The 21,604-nt window shown below is 39.8% G+C and overlaps 1 protein-coding gene across 1 annotated transcript in view; it reads left to right on the top strand.

Moving 5' to 3' along the window:
* ARMH3 (armadillo like helical domain containing 3) overlaps nt 1-21,604 on the top strand; it is a 176,504-nt gene that overhangs the window by 14,309 nt on the left and 140,591 nt on the right. Inside the window, exons 3-13 of the mRNA XM_030334492.1 lie at nt 1,827-1,883; nt 2,028-2,174; nt 4,729-4,836; nt 8,620-8,712; nt 9,950-10,024; nt 10,144-10,230; nt 14,896-14,952; nt 16,036-16,079; nt 17,668-17,728; nt 20,230-20,276; nt 20,812-20,887. Of these exons, the coding sequence (XP_030190352.1) occupies nt 1,827-1,883; nt 2,028-2,174; nt 4,729-4,836; nt 8,620-8,712; nt 9,950-10,024; nt 10,144-10,230; nt 14,896-14,952; nt 16,036-16,079; nt 17,668-17,728; nt 20,230-20,276; nt 20,812-20,887 (852 nt within the window). The remainder of the gene's footprint in view (nt 1-1,826; nt 1,884-2,027; nt 2,175-4,728; nt 4,837-8,619; nt 8,713-9,949; nt 10,025-10,143; nt 10,231-14,895; nt 14,953-16,035; nt 16,080-17,667; nt 17,729-20,229; nt 20,277-20,811; nt 20,888-21,604) is intronic.

Below are 21,604 nucleotides of genomic sequence, written 5' to 3' on the forward strand. Positions count from 1 at the left end.
ATGAACTGTTCTTTCTCTCTCAATCTCTCTCTCAAAATGAATAAACTTAAAAAAAAAAGATGAACTGTTACATTTCATCTCAAGTACCTAGTGGACAGAACAATTGCTTAGTCTCTCTCATTGTCCAACTCTATAAGATAACTGATGAATTATTAGTGATTAGGTGGAAGATTTCTTTGGGTCTTCATAACTGCTGATTGACCATGATCCAAGCCTTTGTTTTAAAATTTACCCTGTCAGGGAAGGTGAGAGTAAATTAGATACTCTGCAGGGGTACTTACCTTCTGAAATTCTGATCATAGCTAGCATATGTAAAACAGAATAATACTTCTAAAAAGAGTTACTAAGTATTGAATTTTTACTATGTGCCTGGCATTATTCTAAGTGCATTACTAAGTTCATTATCTCTAATTCTGACAAGAATGCTGCAAGAGTGCTATGTTTTCACATATGCTATGTAAAAGAGCATTTCACAGATGAGGAAACTAGGGGTCACAGCTGGAAGGTGATTGAGCCATGGTTTGAACCCTAGTGTTTGACTCTAGGGCCCTTACTTGTTCAACTTTGTCACATGGCCCAGAATAAATAATGTGATCAAGTAAAACATCTAACTCTTGGGAAACCTTAGAGACAGTTTGATATGCACAAAATTAATACAGAATTGCGCAGATCAGCACAGTATGGAGCAAATGAGTGGGTACTTGGGTCCTGTTAGAGCTCTCTCTATATGAAGTAAGGTTGGCATACATAGAATTGTTGATTGCGTGAGCTTTGAGGATGGGAAGTGCCAACACCATGAGTTGTCTGAGTTTCATATATAGATAGCAAAATGACATCACTGAAGTGTGAGAGGCAGTGTGTGACCCCTCCTAGGAGAAGGGGATGGAAAGAAATCACTAAATGAGAACCTTATGAGAATGCCAGAAATGTTGCTTCTCTGTGTCATTCTTAGTTAAAAGTCCAGAAGAGATTCCTAGTATGGTATTTTCTTAATAGATCAAGAGTTCGTAACTAATGAATATATTAGTTGGTAGTAATTTTAAAAGGTCAACTTATGGGTGATAGTGGGCGATTGATCTACTGGTTTTATGTCATTAGTTTTCCTTTAAAGTTGAGGTTCTCTTTTTCTTATTTTGCTCCTGAACCAGAAGCCTCTGACTCTTTAGAACTTCTGTTTGAAAATTATTGCTAAGAAATTTTGGATTTTAGCACTATACTTTTGTTAACCTTTTGGACCAATTTGAATTAAGGAAGACCATATTACAAGCTCTGTACAGTGGACTAAATGCATACAGGAGGGGAAGTAGAAGCAGTCAGCACAAGATGTTGTAAAACCATGTGGTATTGCTGATGTGATTCAGGTTCTGGATCCTGTATGGGTGTAAGTAACTTAACTTTGTGGATCCTCTTTTCTAAAAGGAGGATACAGATAGTATCTACTATACCTGGCTCTCTGGGCCATTGTGTTTCATTTATGTGAAAGGGCTTTGCAGAACATACAGATGCGATAGGGACATCATAATGTGACTATATTAATCAGTTGGTTAGGTTTACTTCTTGCTAGAAGAGAAAGATTTGGGGGGAGACTCTTTGAGCCATTATTTAACTTCTGGCACACAAATATATATCTATGCACAGTGTCTTCCATTTGGGGGAAAAAAACCTCCAAAACTGTTGTTCCCTATTATAGCAGTTTAGAATGACCAAGCATTTTCAAAGTTAATTTTGAAAGATAAGGTTGATTATGTGTAAGTGACCCTTTCAGATGTGTTCTTAATGCTTTGGTGTTAGCTGGGGACATTGAACTGCTTATTTTCTGATTTCAGACAGAGGACCCCAGTAAGTGCAGTCCACGATTTTGGGAGGAGCTCTTCCTTATGAAGGTAAACTTGATGGTATCTCTGGATTTTCCTACTAACGAAATTGCCTTTTCCTGTGTTCTACATGCGACACTAAAATGCACTCACATTAAATACAGTACACTGAAAACGTTACTAAAAATAATATCCCTGTTGTTCCCTTGGTAGGTGAATTTAGAGTACCTAGAAGGCAAGCTGGAATCTCTTGATGGTGAGGAGTTAATGAAGATCAAGGACAATATTAATTGCTTATTTCAACACTGTATCCAAGCTCTGGGAGAGGAACATCCAATTCGAGTTGTCAATGCACTACAGGTATATAGCTGGGTGACTGGGGAAGTCCTGTTTAATAGGGGAAAGGAGTTATATAATACATCTGTTGGGACCTGAGGAACCTAAAATTGCCCTTAGGTATGAAGTTTTTTTTTTCCCCTTTAAATAATAAACATCTATGCCATGTTTGTTGAGCCAGCTTCCTGGCTAAACAAATTGACACTTATACTAGTCATCTTGTTCATTGTATGATTTGATCTAAAGCCAAGACAGATGGACAGAATTCTTGATTATTTGAGGAAAGGAAACTATGAGGTAGGGATAGTTAGTCTAGCAAAAATCAGAAGAGATTTAAAAAAAATTTTTTTTTTAATTTTCGAGAGAGCGAGAGAGCATGAACGGGGGGGAGGGGCAGGGAGAGAGAGGGAGAGAGAGAGAGAGAGAGAGAGAGAGAGAGAGAGAATTTTAAGCAGGCTCCACACTCAGCACAGAGCCTGATGAGGGGCTTGACCTCATGACCCTGGGATCACAACCTGAGCCAAAATCAAGAGTCGGACACTCAACCCACTGAGCCACCTAGGCACCCCCAGAAGAGATTATTCTTAAAACAGTATTTTCTCACTAGATCAGGAGTTCTTAATTTGAGGTGTCAGAGGGTCCTTAACTACTGAAGTTATATGTAATATTTTAGGTGTATGTGGCTATTTTTTTCTGAAAAGAGAGCTTTCATCAGATTCTCAAAAGGGTCTGTAACTCAGAAAACATTAAGAATCATTGTTCTTAACGCTAAGTCACATATTCATGGGAAAGACGCACTGAGTAATTATTTCTTGAATGACTGCTATGTGCCAAGCATTGGGATAATGGGGATACATTACAGGTTTATTGAGACCAAAGACTTTGTTAGTTTCATTCAGTACTTTGTTCCTAGTGTATAGTACAGTGCCTGGCAAGTAGGACTTTAGAAGTAAATTTTTATTGAATGAATCATGGGCAAAATTTCTAAGTTTATAGTCCAGTAACTCCGGTGCATCTTAGATCAGGCTGAGTAGCTAGGGCAGTGATTGACAAGCTTAGAATATGAAGAATCCATGACAACATAAAGGATTTTATTGGCAATTTTGATATTATTTTTTTATTTTAGAGAAAGAGAGCATGCGGGTGGAGGAGAGAGGCAGAGTGAGAGAAAGAGAATCTTAAGCAGTCTCCCTACTAAGCACAGAGCCCGATGTGGGGCTCAATCCCATGACCCTGGGATCATGACCTGAGCTGAAATCAAGAGTTGGACGCTCAACCAACTAAGACACCCAGGCACCCCTGGAACTTTTGATAGATTGGGTTTAAGTTTCTAACTTTCTAGTTGGGCAAATCACTTTGTGAGCCCCAGTTTTCTCATCTGTAGATTGTAGAAATTACCTGTTGAGCTGATGTCCCAGAAAGAAGGGCCATGTTTACCCTGTAGTTGTGTTAACAAAGTTAACAGTAGATTCTGCATTTTGGGTATTGCAGTTGTAGGGGTTCACTGAAAGCTGAAATGAAAGTTGGAAATTGTACTTCCTATAATTGCAGTAGCTCACTGTGGAGGCATGAATGGTAAACTGTTTTTAGTTCAGTGGAAGTAAATTGACATTAAGTCACTTGGTAACCCATAAAAATATAGTATATTATTAAAATGGCTGATACTTGTTGAGCTTTAAAAAGTTTCAGGCACTATTCTTAGAGCATTAATAAAGTTCCAGGGACTATTCCAAGTGTTTTAATTCTCATAGTTCTCACAACATCCCTATGAGATGGGTGCTATTATTGTCATTCCCATTTTATAGATGAGAAAACTGAGGCACTGAAAAGTTAACTAACTTGTCCAGGTTTACACAGCTAGTCAGTAGTGAATGGAGATTATAATGAATTTAAGATTTTTTTTTCATGTTTATTTATTTATTTTGAAAGAGAGAGCAAGCGAGCGAGCACGAGCAGGGGAGTGGCAGAGAGAGAGAGAGAGAGGGAGAGAATCCCAAGCAGGCTTCACGCTGTCAGCGCAGAGCTCAACGCGGGGCTCGATCTCACGAACTGCAAGATCATGACCTGAGCCAAAATCAAGAGCCAGTCGCTCAACTGACAGAGCCTCCCAGGCGCCCCATGAATTTAAGATTTGAAGCAACTGGTTATTATCATACGGACCAAAATAACTTTTGTAGTTATTAAAAAATACTAAGAATTATAAGCTAAAATGTAAATACGGTAATGAATTTTAAGTAAAGGAAAAAAGCTCCACCAATCCCATGACTCAACTCAAGAACTGTTGTTATTTTTGAATTCACCTTCCAGTCTTTGTCTGCAATGCAATTTTTGAAAAGAGGATGACTAAAGAACAACAACAAAAAAGATGGCAACAATTTCAAGTGCTGTTCCTCTTTTAATGTCTGGATTTTGCACGTAGTAAGACTCTGACTGTTTTGAAGCTTAGACTGATAGAGCAATTGAATGTCAGCTGTGTAAGGAGGAGGTTCTGAGGTGGCAATGTGAGGCGACAGATCCAGTGCCCTTCACGTTTTGAGACTTCCTTTCTACAAAAGAATTCTTTCTCTAATCTCTGCAGACCTTGTGTGCACTCATTCGAGGAGTCCATCAAAAGAATAAATCTACCTCTGGGTTTGACATCATCAACATGCTGATGGGCTTTGACAAGGCAGAGTTGTGCATGAAGGTGAGGTGTAAGTTGTAGATGTGCTTGTGGATGGCTGCTTCTGACAGCTGTTTGCGGATACCATCTGCAGACAGTTAATGTACTAGAAGATTTGCACTCAGGTGGATAGAAATGGTTGAATTTGTTCTTGAATTTGGATATTTTTGTTTTACAAATTTGTTTATCTGAATAGAGGAAGATTTGAAATTCAGATTTGAAGTATCCTTCCCCTGCAGGATAAAGACTGAGCAGTTTATTTTATGATTTGTATCATGTGCTCATACGTTCTTAAAAACACTTATGAACTCAAATAATATATAACAAGGGTAATGTAATATACAGGGGTAACTTTAGTTCTAAACTTAAGTTTTCTTATTTACATAATGGCTTTACCAGAATTTTTATTTCTACTGTTTGACACTTTTAAAGTAATAGCTTTATTGATAGATAGTTCACATATACAATTCACCCTTTTAAAGTATGTAATTCAGTGGTTTTTTGTTTTAAGATTTTATATTTAAGTAATCTCTATATCCAACACCATGGGGCTCAAACTCACAACCCTGAGATCAAGAGTCACATGCTTTACTGACTGAGCCAGCCAGGCACCCTTCATTGAGTGGTTTTTAGTATATTCACTGTTAATTTTGGAACATTTTTATCACTCCAAAAAGAATACATGTTCCCATTAGCAGTCATTCTCCATTCCCCGTTCTCTCTAGCCCCTGGCAACCATTAATCTGCTTTATGTCTTTATTGGTTTACCTATTCTGGACATCTCATCTAAATGGAATCATACGTGGTCTTCTGTGTCTAGCTTCTTGCACTTAGCATAATGTTTTCAGGGTCCAACCATGTTGTGGCATGTGTCAGTGCTTCATTCCTTTTTATGGCTGATACTTCATTTTATGAATGTACCACATCAAATTTATTCATTCATCAGTTGATAGACGTGGGATATTTCAGTATTTTGGCTATTATCAATAATGCTGCTGTGAACATTCATGAACAAGATTTTGTGTGGATGTATGTTTTCAATTCTCTTGGGTATATACATAGGAGGAGAATTGTTGGGTCATATGGTAACTCTATGTTTAATATTTCAAGGAGCTTCCAAACTGTTTTCCAAAGTTAGTATACCATTTTACATTTCCATCAGCAGTGTATAAGCATTCCAGTTTTTCCACATCCTCGTCAACAATTGTTTTTGTCTCTCATATATATATGTGTATATATATATATATGTATATATATATTTTGGGGGGGGGTAGAAATATTTATTCAAATCCTTTGCCCATTTCTAGATTGAGTTATTTGTTTTATATTGTTGAGTTGTAGGAGTTCTTTATATATTTTGGATAGAAGTCCCTTATCAGATATCTGATTTGTAATGTTTGACACTATCTTGAGTGAATGTTGTTTATAATATGAACTTTGAAGAACTAGTCTTCTGTCATTCTCTGAATTTGAAATAATCTATGTGACAAAGAATCCTCATAGCGATCAGATTATTTTTTACAAGTTATGAATATATAGTTGTAAGTACATGAAGACTTAGTACTTGGAGTCAGTTTTCCAAGCCTCTACTGCTCCTATGTATATATCATGGTAAAATCTCAGATCTTGCTCTCATTCTTGTAGTTCTCACTATTGTCTATATGCTGCCGATTACTAAGTCTCTATTGTTAGTCTTAACATCCCCTCATGAGGCTCAGAGTTGTATACTCTGTAAGCAGTTGCTGAATTTACCCACTCATACATCCCTAAAGTACCTCTTGCTTGACATCTACAAAATGGAACTCCTTATTTTCCCTTCATCTGTTCTTCCTCATTCATTCCCTGTTAGAATGGGCTCTCCTGTCATCTCAGTCACCCAAGCCAAAAGCTGGAGTCATCCTTGACTCTTCCTCTCATCTTTCATATCCACATGATCACCATGTTCATCTAATTTTGCCTCAGTTCATATTTTTCATACCTGTCTTTGCTTTTTTTCCCCTACTGCTAGTGTCCCCATTATCTCTCACCAGAACCATTTCATTGATGCCTTCATTCATTCTTTTGACAAATGTTGGTTAGGCTCCAATGTGCCAGGCACAGGGGATACACAGGCAAATAAGACATGGCAGCTTCTTCAGAAAATTGCTAGATTAGTCCTCATTTGTCTCCCTCCCTTCAGGCTTACCATCTTTAAATCTGTCATCCACACTGATACCACAGTGATGTATCTTACATTCAAATCTCTGCTGCTTAAAACCCTTCATTAGTTTCCCATCAATAACAGGATAAAGACCAAACTCCCTAGTTAGCTTTATATAGCTTTCATGACCTGCTCCCTATTTATTTCTCTAGTCTCTCTCACCACTGTGTTTCCCTCTGTACTTTCATAATAATAAACTACTTGTGTTCCAACTCCACACCCAGGGCCGTTTCATTCCTCATGTGTCTTTGATCATGCTATTGCCTGTCTAGAATTCTTTTCCTCATCAAGTTTTAATTAACTCCTACTGATTTTCCAAAATATAACCCACCCCTTAGGAGTCTTGGAATAGGTGACTTCTGAGATAATTCCCCTTTTCCATGTATATTTCTGTCATAGTAACCATTCAATTAAAACTGCTTATTTTTCTCTTCCAGTAGACTAAAAATGCCTTGAGAGCAGAGGCCATTATCTAATTTTTCTTCTTGAATTCTTTGAAAGCACAATATTTAGCATATAGTAGACCTTCACCATATATTTGTTGAATTGAAGTAACTAATTTTGAACCTTCACTTGAGCTTTCAGCATGCTAAATCCTATTCTTCATTCATTCTCCTCCTTCATTTAATGTAAAATATTTCTTTTCTTATTCCTTCTGTTGTAGCGTGTGAGGGTTTCATCTTTTGATTACATTGGGTCTGAGAGCTGGTTGTTAGTACAAGTGATATACTCCAGTCACATTGTCTAGTAGAATCGACCAAGGTGGACACAGCTAGTTTTGTTGGATAGTGTATACGGCCAGTGATGGCTAGTAGTGATATTGTCTCTTTGTTGTTTATTCAGCGTGCCTCCATCAAATGATATATTTTATCAGATAGTGAAACTTATCTATAGTTATTTGACCATTATTAATCTTTTTTAACCATTATTGGTCTTTAACCACTTTTTTTAACCACTTATTTTTTCCTAATGTAATTGAATTAATTTAATTGAATTAGTTTATTGTTTTTAATTTATTATTCAACCACTGTTATTAGCCTTTAAAAAATTTACTTCTATTAAACATTTTTAAAAATTTTTAGATTATTTTTGAGAGAGAGAGAGAGAGAGAGAGAGAGAGAGACAGACAGACAGACAGACAGTGTGCAGGCAGGAGAGGGGCAGAGAAAGAGAGGGAGACAGAATCCGAAGCAGGCTCCAGGCTCTGAGCTGTCAGCACAGAGCCCGACACAGGGCTCAAACCCATCTACCATGAGATCATGACCTGAGCCAAAGCTGGATGCTTAACCACTGAGCCACTCAGGCACCCTTACTTCATTCTATTCTAAAGGTCGTGAGAATGATAGGTTGCAAACATTCCTTTGATGAAGTAGTGAATTCTTTATTATTCTGTGCTGTTGTTCTAAAGCATTTTTCCCCAAATAGCTACACTTTGAAGTCTTACTTTTCTTTGTCTGATCTTGCAAGGCCTAGGCCTGAAGGAGTGATATGGTTGCTTCATTGAATGTTGTACACATTACCCTGTATAACATAAATCCATAGTTGGACAGAGACACAGTAGAGACATTACTTGGTATGTTTTAATACTTAATGGATCTCTTTCTCAGAACTTGATGGAGAGTTTGGATTCATTGCTTTGTGCAGAAGGTTCTGAAAGTCTGAAGAGTTTATGTCTGAAACTTCTCCTTTGCTTAGTGACCGTAAGTGACCCATTTATATATTTCTCTATCAAGGGTATTACAGTAGGAGCAAGCTTATTTGAATGCTTGAGCCCAAAGTTAGAAAGGAAAAGAGGAAAAAAAAATTCTCTGCTGGGGCATCATATCACTCCATTGCGTGTGAATGTGTAGAAGGAAGTTAGATGAATGGGCTTTCACTTCCTGGAAGCTGCTCTTTGCAACCATTGGCATTTTTAGCCTATGGGATACATGATATTTCTCACTTTAGAGGTACTACCCCTGCAGAATTCTTGTCTTCTGAATTGTCAGATTTGCTCTTCTCATCAGGTCTCATTTGGAAACAGTTTTTGTGATTCTGAATAGTTATTTGTTCTGATTTTGACATAACTGGAAGCTGGCCCGTACCTTCTAGTGGGAGGAGGGTGGGGTGTTGTTCATTTACTTCAAGTAATTCCTTTTCCCTGCCATCACTCAAAGTCTTCTGGATCATAAACTTCTTTCTGTGCATTTGAGGAATGAAACCCCCCCAAAACTGAAGTAAATGCTTAAGTGAGGGTGTGAGAGAAACAGTACATTCAGAGATTCGGGGAGTTTTAATTTGCTCATTTCTTACCCTTCTAGTGTCTGACTATTAAGGCTCTGGCAGCTTCAGAGGTGCTTATTAAAAGTCTACTAAGTATCTAGTAGAATGTTTTAACATTTCTGATTCTCTTAGATAGTGGGGGAGGAGTTATACTTGAGATAGTAGAGTGCCTCAGTAATAGCCTTTTATTTATTTATTTTTAAAAATTTTTTTTTTCAACGTTTTTATTTATTTTTGGGACAGAGAGAGACAGAGCATGAACGGGGGAGGGGCAGAGAGAGAGGGAGACACAGAATCGGAAACAGGCTCCAGGCTCTGAGCCATCAGCCCAGAGCCCGACGTGGGGCTCGAACTCATGGACCGCGAGATCGTGACCTGGCTGAAGTCGGACGCTTAACCGACTGCGCCACCCAGGCGCCCCAGTAATAGCCTTTTAAAAAAATATTTATCTGAGAGAGAGAGAGAGAGAGAGAGAGAGAGAGAGAGAGAGAGAGAACCAACGTGGGAGGGGCAGAGGGAGGGGAGGACAGAGGATCTGAAACGGGCTCTGTGCTGACAGCAGCGAGCAATGTGGAGCTTGAACCCCTGAATCATAAGATCATGACCTGAGCCAAAGTCAGATGCTTAACCGACTGAGCCACGCAGGCACCCCAAAAAGCCTTTTATTGCATTTAGGTGACAGATAACATCAGCCAGAACACTATCCTAGAGTATGTGATGATCAACAGCATATTTGAAGCAATTTTACAGGTAGGTCATTTCCCCCATCCTCTCTTTCTCTTTTGGGTAAACCGCCTTCTCAAATCTTCTCTGTCAGCATTCCTAGGAACTAGGAGTTAGCACTCATGCATTTCTGGTTCATGTTACAGATACTCTCCCACCCCCCAAGTCGCAGGGAGCATGGGTATGATGCTGTTGTCCTCTTGGCTTTGTTGGTGAATTACAGAAAATATGAGGTGAGTGGACCCCTTAATGGACACTTAAAATCTTTCTATAATCTTCCTAAGTGTGGCCATTCCTAGAGGACTTTAACATAGAAGACATGTTCTTGGTAAATGGTATATAGATTAACTTTGATTAACCAAATTCTAAAACTTCTATATTAAATGCTTGGGGCAGAGGGTATAGCCATTTAAAGGAATCCCGTGGTACAACTTCTAATAAAGTGAGTGAATATCCCTTAATGTAGTGGTTCCCAAACCTAGTTTATCATTGGAATCACCTAGGAACTTTTCAAAAAGAAGTAATTTCTGGGCTTTACTCTGGACACACTGAATCCAAATCTCTTGGAGGTAGGAACTGGGAATCTGTTGTTGTTGTTGTTGTTCGTGGTGGTGGTGGTTGTTTTTTATTCTCCTGTTGAGTATGATGATTAGCCAGGATTGGGAACCACTGACCTAACACATCTGTTTTGAAAGATTGGACTTTTGTATGTTGGATTTCCTTAATGCGGTCCACTTGTGTAAGTATCACTGTTGGCCTGGGAACTCTTTTTGATTTTAATGGAGAATTGAAGACAGAGCCTTACTCATGTCAGTTCTGGAATTCTCTTTGTTCCTGAGTTAATCAGGGACAGATTTACAAGTTTTTGAGATGAAGAGCAGAACTCAGAGATTTGTATTTGATTTTATGCCTCTACTTGATTCTTCTTAAAAGGGAGAACACACAGAAAAGGAAGGTGGGGCTCACGGAAGACCAGGGGCCTCACTGGGGATAGCTTTGGAGGGATAGGGAGCATTAGGCACTGGGCTCTGGACACTAGGGGTTGAACCCAGAATCCAGGAGCTGCCTTGAGGTAACCTGACTTTCTTCACTTAGCGAGTAGCAGTGCTATGAGAAATGAGCCAGCTGGAGGGAGGCTTTTCATTTGTGAGCTTCTGGATCCTCAGTCAATGATTTTCTTTTAAGATTTCTTTTCTTGTAATTTAATTTTTGAAAATGTTAATTTTTAATTTATTTTTAATGTTTATTTTTGAGAGAAAGAGAGAGGGAGAGAGAGATAGAGCACAAATGGGGGAGGGGCAGAGAGAGAGGGAGACACAGAATCTGAAGCAGGCTCCAGGCCCAGCTGTCAGCACAGAGCCCAACACGCGGCTCAAATCCACGGACCACGAGATCATGACTTGAGCCGAAGTCGGATGCCCAACTGACTGAGCCACCCAGGTGCCCCTTAAATGTTTGTTTATTTTTGAGAGAGAGAGTGTATGTACGGGAGAAAGGGAGAGGGGCAGAGGAGAGAGAATCTTAAGCAGGCTTCATGCTCAGTTCAGCACGGAGACTGAGGTGGGGCTTGATCCTCATGATTGGGAGAGCATGATCTGAGCCGAAATCAAGAGTCAGACACTTAACTGACTGAGCCACCCAGGCGCCCTTAAAATTTTTTATTTTTAAGTAGTCTCTACCCCAGCGTGGGGCTCAAACTCACACCACTGAGATCAAGAGTCACATGCTTCATCAACTGAGCCAGCCATGTGCCCCACTTAGTGATTTCTGAGATGGTTCTTAGTCAAGTCAAGAGTGATGGGTAACAAAATCTGGAGCTTATTCTTATAAGGAGAAGTATGGAAGAAGGGGAGGCTGTGAGAAAGGAATACTTAAAGAGGGACTGGAATATGTGGAGCAATGTTACTGTGTTAGGGATCCCAGGAGTTGATTGCTTTAATTTTCTTGGAGTAACTTACAAATGGTGTGTGGAGCTACTAATAAATATGTAATGTATCACCAACACCTGTTTTACTGGTGATCTGGGGGGGTTGGCATGGTAGCCATTTTGATCTCTGTCATGTGTAAAAGCCACTGTGGCCTTATTACAATAGCGAGAGAAGTAACTGAGGAAAAATGCTGGAGATAGTTAATGAAAGTTGAGTTGTACGTTATAGGAAAGTGCCCTCATCAGTAATGAATATTTTCCGAACATTCTGCTGGATGCAGGCCAATCTGAGGCAATGGCTTGGTTTCTCTAAATGTGAACTGAACCCTGGTTCAGCCCAGTAGGGCTCTTTGAAATGTCAGCCTGAAAAATTAGACAGGGACAAGGAACTAGAGAAAATCATATTTCTGGAGTGAGGTATGCATCTCTAGTCTGTCAGAAGCCTCAGAAGAATTAGTATAGTAGGCAAGGGCAAGCTAGTGGGCATAATTTATCTGGGCTTTGCAGCTTTTGATAGAAGTCACTCATCAGAAACCATTAAGGAAACCTAGTGACCATGGAGCAGGAAGGTTTTTGACAGGCACATGAGGAATTCCAGATGAACATAGCAAAACCAAGAGCTGGTAAAATTTTATGCAAACTAGTATGAGAGGATGCATGCTGGGGAGGACAGATTCTAGCTACCACCACAATCCATCCCATGATGGATAGGGAAAGTTGCAACCTTTTAGCAAGGTGCAGGGCTCCAGGGAGACTGGGCACCCACCTAAACGCAGAGAAGGCAGATAAGGTTGTTGGACTTAAGGAATGGAAGTGATGGAAAAGACATCATGTAGTAAATGTAAATAATTCTTCTTCACCTGAAATAGTGCATTCCATTTTTGTTATTTCATCTAAGGGGATAGAAGAGGTTCCCCCCCCCCCCCCCCCCCCCCGCAAAAGCCAATGAAAAATGATGGGTATGGTTTAGATCAAATAAAGGCAGAACCTTGTTAGAGTGATCCTGTATAGGCTCACAGAGTTTGTAATTCTGTCTTGTGGATGAGAAGTAGATTGCTTTCAGTTTAAAAAACGTGACCAGCACAACAGGCATATAGTGTTAAGGAAAATCAGTATCTGGTAGAATAGAAATTTTCACAGCATTAAGATCCTGGCCTTCTCGGTTTGTCCAGTCTCCTGTAATGACGTGACTCAGTCCCCAGTTGGACATGATGTTTCCCAGAAATTACAGACTTGTTTGTTGTCCAGTTGCAAATTGATCCTTTTCGTTTTCTTTTTTTTCTTAAAGAGTTTTCCTTCAAACATGATAAAAATGTTGAAGAAGCAAATACATAGTTACCGATCATGTAGCCCTCACCGTATGCTAGATACTATGCTAAGGATTTTACATGTCTTAATTCATTTTTAAGTCTTATGGCAACCCTGAGAAAGAAAATATTGTCCCCATTTTGAAGATGAGGAAGTTGAGCTTAGGTTAATAAAGGTGCCTAACTTGTCACAATTAGTAAGTAGAGGAGCTAGAACCCAAACCTTTGCTTTTAGCCACCTTCCCTTTTCCTCAACTGCTAAAGATAGGTTGTTCTTGGTAATCAGATGATCTTTATTATTACCTAAAACTGGACTTTTGGGACGGTGAGTGACAAGGACGTTTTAAAGATTATGCCAAGAAACAGTGGCCTGCTCCTTCTAGTGTTGTTCTCTTCATTGTGGCATCTCTAAGTCAGCCTACTGCCAATTTCTTTTCCAAGGACCCACTTGCATTGGACCTTGTCTGACATCTGCAGCATCAGCAGGATTTGACTACTGGTTATAGGAAGCAGTGTAGAGAGCCTTCCTCTTTCAGATCAAGTGGCAAATGGAGTGGATTTTACCTCCTTGGGTTGTGTTGTAGAAAACATTGTAAACATTTGGGCTCTTAAGAAAGTAAAGCTGTCTCTTTTTCTATTGCCAGTTGACATTCAAAAGATACCCTCAGAAACTTGATTAAATAAAGTCTATGTGGGGGGTTTCCAAGTTTCTTAGTGATGAGTTTTCTTGGGTGCTGTAGAAACTACCAATATTGTTCTTTGCTTCCCTTGGGTTAAAATTGGTGGCTGATCTAGGTGAGGTCTTTCCTTACATCCCTTGTGTGGGATGTTTTTAAGGTGAGCAGGTCATTGGTTTTCATTCCACTGGTAGGATATGGCCCAACTGCATAATGAGTTTAAATATATGTCCATTTCCATATGCTGCCCAGCTGAGATTGGGTCTGGGAAAACTCAAGAAATCTTCCAATGTTGTAAGTGATGGGACAATCATTAAATCCCAGTGTTCTGACCAGATTGTAGTTTGGGTAATTACATCTTTTTTTTCAGTTCCCCTGCAGTGTTATTTGGGTATCAGATCCATAAATGGCCTCTCTGGCTGTTAAGCAGCTGCCACTTTCCACCCCCAAGGTGGCTTTGTTTTACGGGTGGGTGAATCAGTCCTTGCATATAGTTTGTGGAATGGTTAGGGAGCCTTTGGGATGAGACTGTAAGTTAACAACTTATACATCTGTGCCTTATGGCAAAGAAGCTTTTATGTTCCCCCAAGACTGCTGTGCTGTCCCTGTGGACTCAGATTATTGGTAGGATAGGACGAAATGAGTTTTGTGGAGTGTTCACTTCTTAGAAATAAGTAAGATGGAAAGATGGGAGAAGTGGCAGACATAGGCCTGGACCGATCCAGCCTAGAGGAAAATGCAAGTAGAACAGAACTGGTGTGTGTGTGTGTGTGTGTGTGTGTGTGTGTGTGTGGTGATTGCCCATGCACACTGAGAGATTTACTGGAAATGGGGGGAGTCAGTTGGCAGAATGGGTTTGATCTGGGTATTAGGAGCATCACTATAGAGAGAGGGCCTTATAGAACCATTTTTGTTAACACTTTGTTAAATAACTAATGGGTTATTAACTAAGTCAACTCACCTTGAATCTCTTCTCTTATTTAACAGTCTGTGAATCCTTATATTGTGAAGCTGTCTATTGTGGATGATGAGGCTACGCTCAATGTGAGTATCTAGATCCTTGTATGTTGTTTTAAGTACTTATGTTTGTTTAAGTACTTGATATTTAGAACAGAGAGCAGAGAGCTATTGTGTTAATTTCATCTGGCTATAAAGAGGGAATCAGTCTTTTCCTTTTAGAGCATCAGTGTGACTATTTTATTGTCTTTAATCTTCTCATCATGGAAGGAAGGTGTGAAGAGACATTTGTTTGCTAATCATGATGAAATGGTTGGTTATGTTTCATGTTACAGTGTGCTGAGGTTGATGATCCTATAGAGTCAGTAAGTTACATTCCCAAGAATAAGAAGGCTTAGATGATATATCAAATCACCACGATGTATATACTTTAGATATCTTACAATTTTGTATGTCAGTAAAGATGAAATAAAAAAAAAAAAGACACGGTGAGGCTTAGAAGACTAACTGATGGGAGATCCCTTCTTGTAGAACTAGCTAGATGGCATTTGCAGCCCAACTTGGTGAAGCTGAAGCATGGAGGATGGTCTCTGTATCTGTTACATATGTCCTTGAAAGTTTGGGATTGAATATCTGATCTCTGACTAAGGGAGGAAGAAGATGACCAGGTGTCAGGCATATTGCCCTCTTCATTCTTCTAATTTATCTTATGAAAAAAAAAGCACACATGATTCATCCCATGGCCTTACTTGATCTTTGTGTCATGTTTATTAGCGGGTTCTAAAGGGAAAGTGGGTAAGAAGATGGATGCATCTTCCTGGTACCTTCCTGTTTTCCTGTGGCCTGAAAGAGAGTGGCTTGTCTCTAAGCACCTTCATTTAGCGTGAGACTCATTGTCGCTCTTACTGTGACTGTTCTAGAGACATAAGAGCTTTTTGTTTGAAGATTCTAACTTTGTCTTATCTTTTGAGGTGAAAATGATCCCAGTGAAATTGTCAGTGATCTGGGCTGGTCTGTTTTGTGCCCCCCACCCCCTTGTTACTCTATTAAAGTAACATTAAGATAGTTAGATTAGGAAAATCTGGACCCCAGGACTGTATTTAGTGTTTTCCCTGGCCTGGCATCACCACCAGCCCCTTATTTCACCTGTGCTATCCTTTTTCTTTCTAGGGAATGGGACTTGTGATTGCCCAGGCTTTATCTGAGTATAATAGGTAAGTCCACTGTTCCAGAAGGGAAGGGTCTAATTTTCGTTTGAATTGGTTGAGTAGAAAACAGGTTTGCTCCAGTGCTTGGGTGAATTTCCCTTACCTATCCTAGAAGAGTATTCTTAGATTTAGCTTCTGGTAGACATATTTGCTCTAAGCTCAGCGTGATGGCCTTAGCAAAGGTTGTTTCTTTTTCTTTCTTTCTTTCTTTCTTTCTTTCTTTCTTTCTTTCTTTCTTTCTTTCTTTCTTTCTTTCTTTCTTTCTTTCTTTCTTTCTTTTCTTTCTTCTTTCTTTTCTTTCCTTCCTTTCTTTCTTTTCTTCCTTCCTTCCTTCCTTCCTTCCTTCCTTCCTTCCTTCCTTCTTTCTCTTTCCCTCCCTCCTTCCCTCCCTCCCTCCCTTCCTCCCTCCCTCCCTCCCTCCCTCCCTCCCTTCCTTCCTTCCTTCCTTCCTTCCTTCCTTCCTTCCTTCCTTCCTTCCTTCCTTCCTTCCTTCTTTTTGAGAAACAGAGCATGAGCAAGGGAGGGGCAGAGTGGGAAAGAGAGAGAATCCCAAGCAGGCTCTGCACTTCAGTCCAGAGCCTGACATGGGGCTCAAACTCACAAACCATGAGATCGTGACCTGAGTTGAGACCCAACACTCAGACGCTTAACTGACGAACCACTCAGGTGCCCCAGCAGGAGTTGTTTCTAATACCAGGGGGAAAGTAGCCACCAGGTTAGTGTCATCTTTTATTTAAGCAATTAGACACATTTCTTTTTTTTTTTTTTGCAACCTTTGGTATTTTATTGCAGGGTATTTTAACTTGTTTTCCAGACATAAGCAGGCTCTTCCATTTAGCGCGATGTATCATACAAGTCATTTTCTATGTAAAAAAGGTTACGAAGCACCACTTTTTTGTACACTTAAAAAATAAATAAAAGGAGAAAACATATTGAATTAGCTCTAGTTTGGTGGATACTTCTTTTTCATCAGGAATCAACCGCAGCTTCCCAGAGTCCCTGTCTTTTCTGAGGGCTCTCTTCATTGATGCTTGTTTTCCCTTTTGCTTTGGATGAAGAAGGATCTGGTATTCAGTGAATGGAAACCAGAAGTGTTCCTAATCCTGGCAAGGGCCAGGCAGTATCTTTCTTGTTCCTCTCCAGACTTTGCTCACACACAATTGGATGTGGAATTTCAAATCTGCCCCATCTCCACAAATAGTTTAGCTCACAGATTTCCCTCCTCTTCCTTCAAAAACAAACAAGATTTTCACTCTACAGCCTTAAAGTAATTTCACTGTTACACTTTTCAAGTAATAGTCTGTTTGGGAAATAACTGGATCAGCCATATGTTAGAGCAGTTTCACACGTTTGCAGCTTGCTTTCTGCCTCTCTCCCAAAGTAGCCAGGCATTTTGATACATTCCGCCTCAAGAGCAGAGGCATGCATGCCTCTTAGCTTGCAGGGGAGACTGGAGTGGCTACATTGTCATAATGCTTTTGTTTTCTGGAGTCACTGAATTCAAAGAGTGCCCTGCCCTGATTATCTAAAATGCCAAGGATGGAGACATACTTGATAAATAATACTAAAGTTGAATTTAGTTATTTTTGTTCAGGCAATATAAAGACAAGGAAGAAGAACACCAGAGTGGTTTTTTCTCTGCTTTAACAAATATGGTAAGTCCGACTTGTTTTTTCTGTCTTGCTCAGCAGTCTTAAGGCATCTGCAGGGGTAGACAAATCTGTACTTAGAAGTTCAAATGTTTGAGATGATGGCATGATGAGGGGAGAGTGGCTCAGAGCAGAGTTTTGAATGTTTATCTTTGAGAGAGAGAGAGAGAGAGAGAGGGAGAGAGAGAGCGAGCGGGTGCAAGCAGGGGGAGGGGCAGAAAAAGGAAAGAGAGAGAGAATCTTAAGCAGGCTCGAAGCTGTCAGTGAGAAGCCTGTTGCGGGGCTTTATCCCATGAACCATGACATCATGACCTTAGTGGAAATCAAGAGTTGGACGCTTAACCAACTGAGCCACCCAGAAGTCCCAAAGAACAGATATTTTTGAGAGCTGTATCTCTTTTATTGATTCCTAAATCCAAGTGAGATAAGGAAAGGAGAGCTCCGATTGCTCTGGGATTGATTTTTTTCAAATTAATTAATTCAGTTTTATAAAAGCTAAAAAAGGTACACATTAAGCCAGATTTTTGCTTCCTGAAGAGCTGGCTATGTTTGAGGACTGACCCTACAGAATATTGAATAGGAAAGTTTAGATCTGAGCCCAGCCCCGAGTGCCCCTTGGCTGTCTGCTGTGGCCACTTGATCCCTCATAGCTGGTTCTGGAGTTGAGGGATTGATGCAGTGGATTTGACCCACTTATCTAAAGATTTAATGGACTGAGAGGTCCATAGTTTAGGAAAGTTACTGGTCCATTTTGCAAGACTTCTGAATAAGGTTTCTCAACCTTGGCACCATAGTCATTTTGGGCCAGGTAACCTGGGACTAATATTTTTTTATTTTATTTTATTTTATTTTATTTTATTTTATTTTATTTTATTTTATTTTATTTTATTTTATTTTATTTTATTTATTTTATTTTTTAATTTACATCCAAGTTAGCATATAGTGCAACAATGATTTCAGGAGTAGATTCCTTAACGCCCCTTACCCATGTAGCCCATCCCCCTCTCCCACAACCCCTACAGGAACCCTCTGTTTGTTCTCTGTATTTAAGAGTCTCTTATGTTTTTGTCCCCCTCCCTGTTTTTATATTATTTTTGCTTCCCTTCCCTTATGTTCATCTGTTTTGTATCTTAAAGTACTCATGTGAGTGAAGTCATATGATATTTGTCTTTCTCTAATTTTGCTTAGCATAATACCCTCTAGTTCTATCCACATAATTGCGAATGGCTGGGACTAATTTTGTTTTTAAATTTTTTTTTAATTAATTAATTTATTTTTGAGAGACAGAATGAGACTTATAGCACAAGGGGGGGAGGGGGCAGAGAGAGAAGGAGACACAGAATCTGAAGCAGGCTCCAGACTCCGAGCAAGTGCTCAGCACAGAGCCCGACACGGGGCTCAAACCCACGAACCATGAGATCATGACCTGAGCCGAAGTTGGTTACTTAACCTACTGAGCCACCCAGGTGCTCCTGCTGGGACTAATTTTTAAGAGATAAATCTCGCAGGTCTTAGAATCTAGGCAGATTTAGAAAGTCTTTCGTCTTGGACATTAGTATTCAAGTGATCAGCTGTAGGGCAAGACAGTTTTTGAGTTCACTGCAAAAAATAATCATCCATCTATCCCCGAAAAGGCAGCTTTTTCCCCTCAATGCCTGTCATCTTCCCTTCTTCTTTCTTAGAGTCTACTCTCAGAAAAGGATCTGATAAGCTCTTTAACTCTGAAGCATAAGTGAATAAAGTTTCTCAGAGGTCAGAGCAATATGAGCACTGTGTTGGTATTTGGTTAAATGAATTGGATATAATTATACTGCTCCCAGGGATCCTGGCCTTTTAGCCAGGAAGGAAAAGTTTTGTATGAAACAAAGGAAGTTTGAGCTGCATAGTTTGGGAGCATCAGTAGGCAGATGGAAAAGTATTTTTAGAGGGATGGGCATCTTTCTCAGTGCCTCTGATATCACACATATTGGAGATAGCCTACTCCATTTACTTCTTTGGCTGCCCTGCCTACAACACAGACTAAAGATTTTATGATCTGAAAGTGGGTCTCACATAGAAATTTCTGGTCTGAAACCCAAATATTCCTCCGAAGATGGCTCTATGTTGGATGAAATCAGTGTGCTTTCTGTGGTGTTCTTTATAAGTTAGTTTCTGACTTCAAATAAGCAACTTTTGGGAAAGATGCAGAGTGACAAGGAGGTCTAGGTTACCATTTACTTGCTGTCAGCGGTTACTGAACTTACACATTGAAGAGGAGAGCTGGACCAAAGTCCTGATTGTTCTGTTTTAAGGCCCCTTAAGGAAAGACAATTTAGTGGAGTTCTTGTGATTCTTTGAAGATCTTTAAAGTGGGCTGGTTTTCGTCTGTAGGATGGGTGGGCCAGTTCCCTGTTCCCTCAGGCTGCAAGCAGCTTGTCCTTTCACTGATTTAAATAAAGGCTTCACCGGCACAGAGCCCCTTTCACATTTCCCTGCTATAAATCTGCAATTCCTCTTTCCTTCCACAGGTGGGCAGCATGTTCATAGCAGATGCCCATGAGAAAATCTCAGTACAGTAAGTGGCTGACATTTCTTGTGCGGTGACTTGAACTCTAGTGTGGGCTATCTGGCTGGATAGGAGTGTGAAACGTTACCTCTTGTTAATCTTTTATGGATTCAAACTTTTATGGTGATTTATAAGATGTTTCTTGGGTTGTAAACAATAATGGACCCTTAGAAACCACTCCGTTGGACATGTCTGTTGAGCCCTAAGAAGCTGAAAAATGGTTCTCAGCTGTCTCTGGAATGAAATGAAGGGGGGCTAGGTGTCTGAGCCAGTTAAGGACTTAACTGAATTGGAGTAGAAAAATGAGAAGGAAAGTAGGGAATGAAGTGAATAAGAACTAGTCCTAAGGAATTAAAATTAAAGCCCTGACTCCTTGCCTCTATACCCTTTACATAAACCCAACAAGGAAATAAAGGGAACATTAGAAACTCAAAGGGATTGATAATGAGGAACTTGGGTGAAATTTTATCTTGTTGGTCATAGTGTTTTAACTCTTCCACTATAAGAGCCTCTCCAGTTTGTTCTCTTTGTTTTCTTTCTTTAGAACCAATGAGGCCATCCTTCTGGCACTTTATGAAGCTGTTCATTTAAATCGCAACTTCATCACAGTGTTAGCCCAGGTGGGTTATATTAAAAACTCCAATCCTTCTTCTCCCTGAATTTCATACAGATTCACTCCATTGAAAAGCCTCGCTGGCTCTGCCCGTTTAACCCCTGCTTTGTATTGGTAAGTGGTAGTAACAAAGAGTTGCATTAGTTGCCTCTGTATCGGGTTGTCCTCAATTATGTATGTTTCTATCTAGTGCTGAAGCGGGTCTGATAGTATGCAAAGTCAATGGTTTTGACCAGTCTACTAATTCATTTGACCAGTTTACTGATTCTGTTAACCAAGACAAGTTGAGATTACTTCATTTTGCTCACTGGCAATTCCCATATGGATTTTCATGTCAGGCTTTCTGCTTCCTAAACCACTGTGGAATTGCAACTAGAGATAAAAGAGGCCAAGTCACTTGTCTTATTATTTCACCAATTTCCCGAGTACAAAAGTAAAAAGTATCGTATCTAGCATAAGGCTAGCTGTTAGGAGAAAAAATGGTCTATGCGTATTGAAAGCAGGAAGTCACAGGATCCTGAGTGCTAGGTCACTTCCTAGCTTGGGATGTCTTCGGTAGTTGGTAGAGAGGGACTAAAACAGGCCAGGAGCTCAAGTGCTGGCCATGAAAGGTGTCTTTAAAAATTGATAAAGTGTTTGTATCTTAGAGTCAGAATGTTTAAAATATGTATGCAGGTTTCTTTTAAAAGAACGTTTGTTTATGTTTATGCTTTTTTCTGTTTCA

The sequence above is a fragment of the Lynx canadensis genome, chromosome D2, assembly GCF_007474595.2.
Source record: "Lynx canadensis isolate LIC74 chromosome D2, mLynCan4.pri.v2, whole genome shotgun sequence".
Classification (NCBI taxonomy): domain Eukaryota; kingdom Metazoa; phylum Chordata; class Mammalia; order Carnivora; family Felidae; genus Lynx; species Lynx canadensis.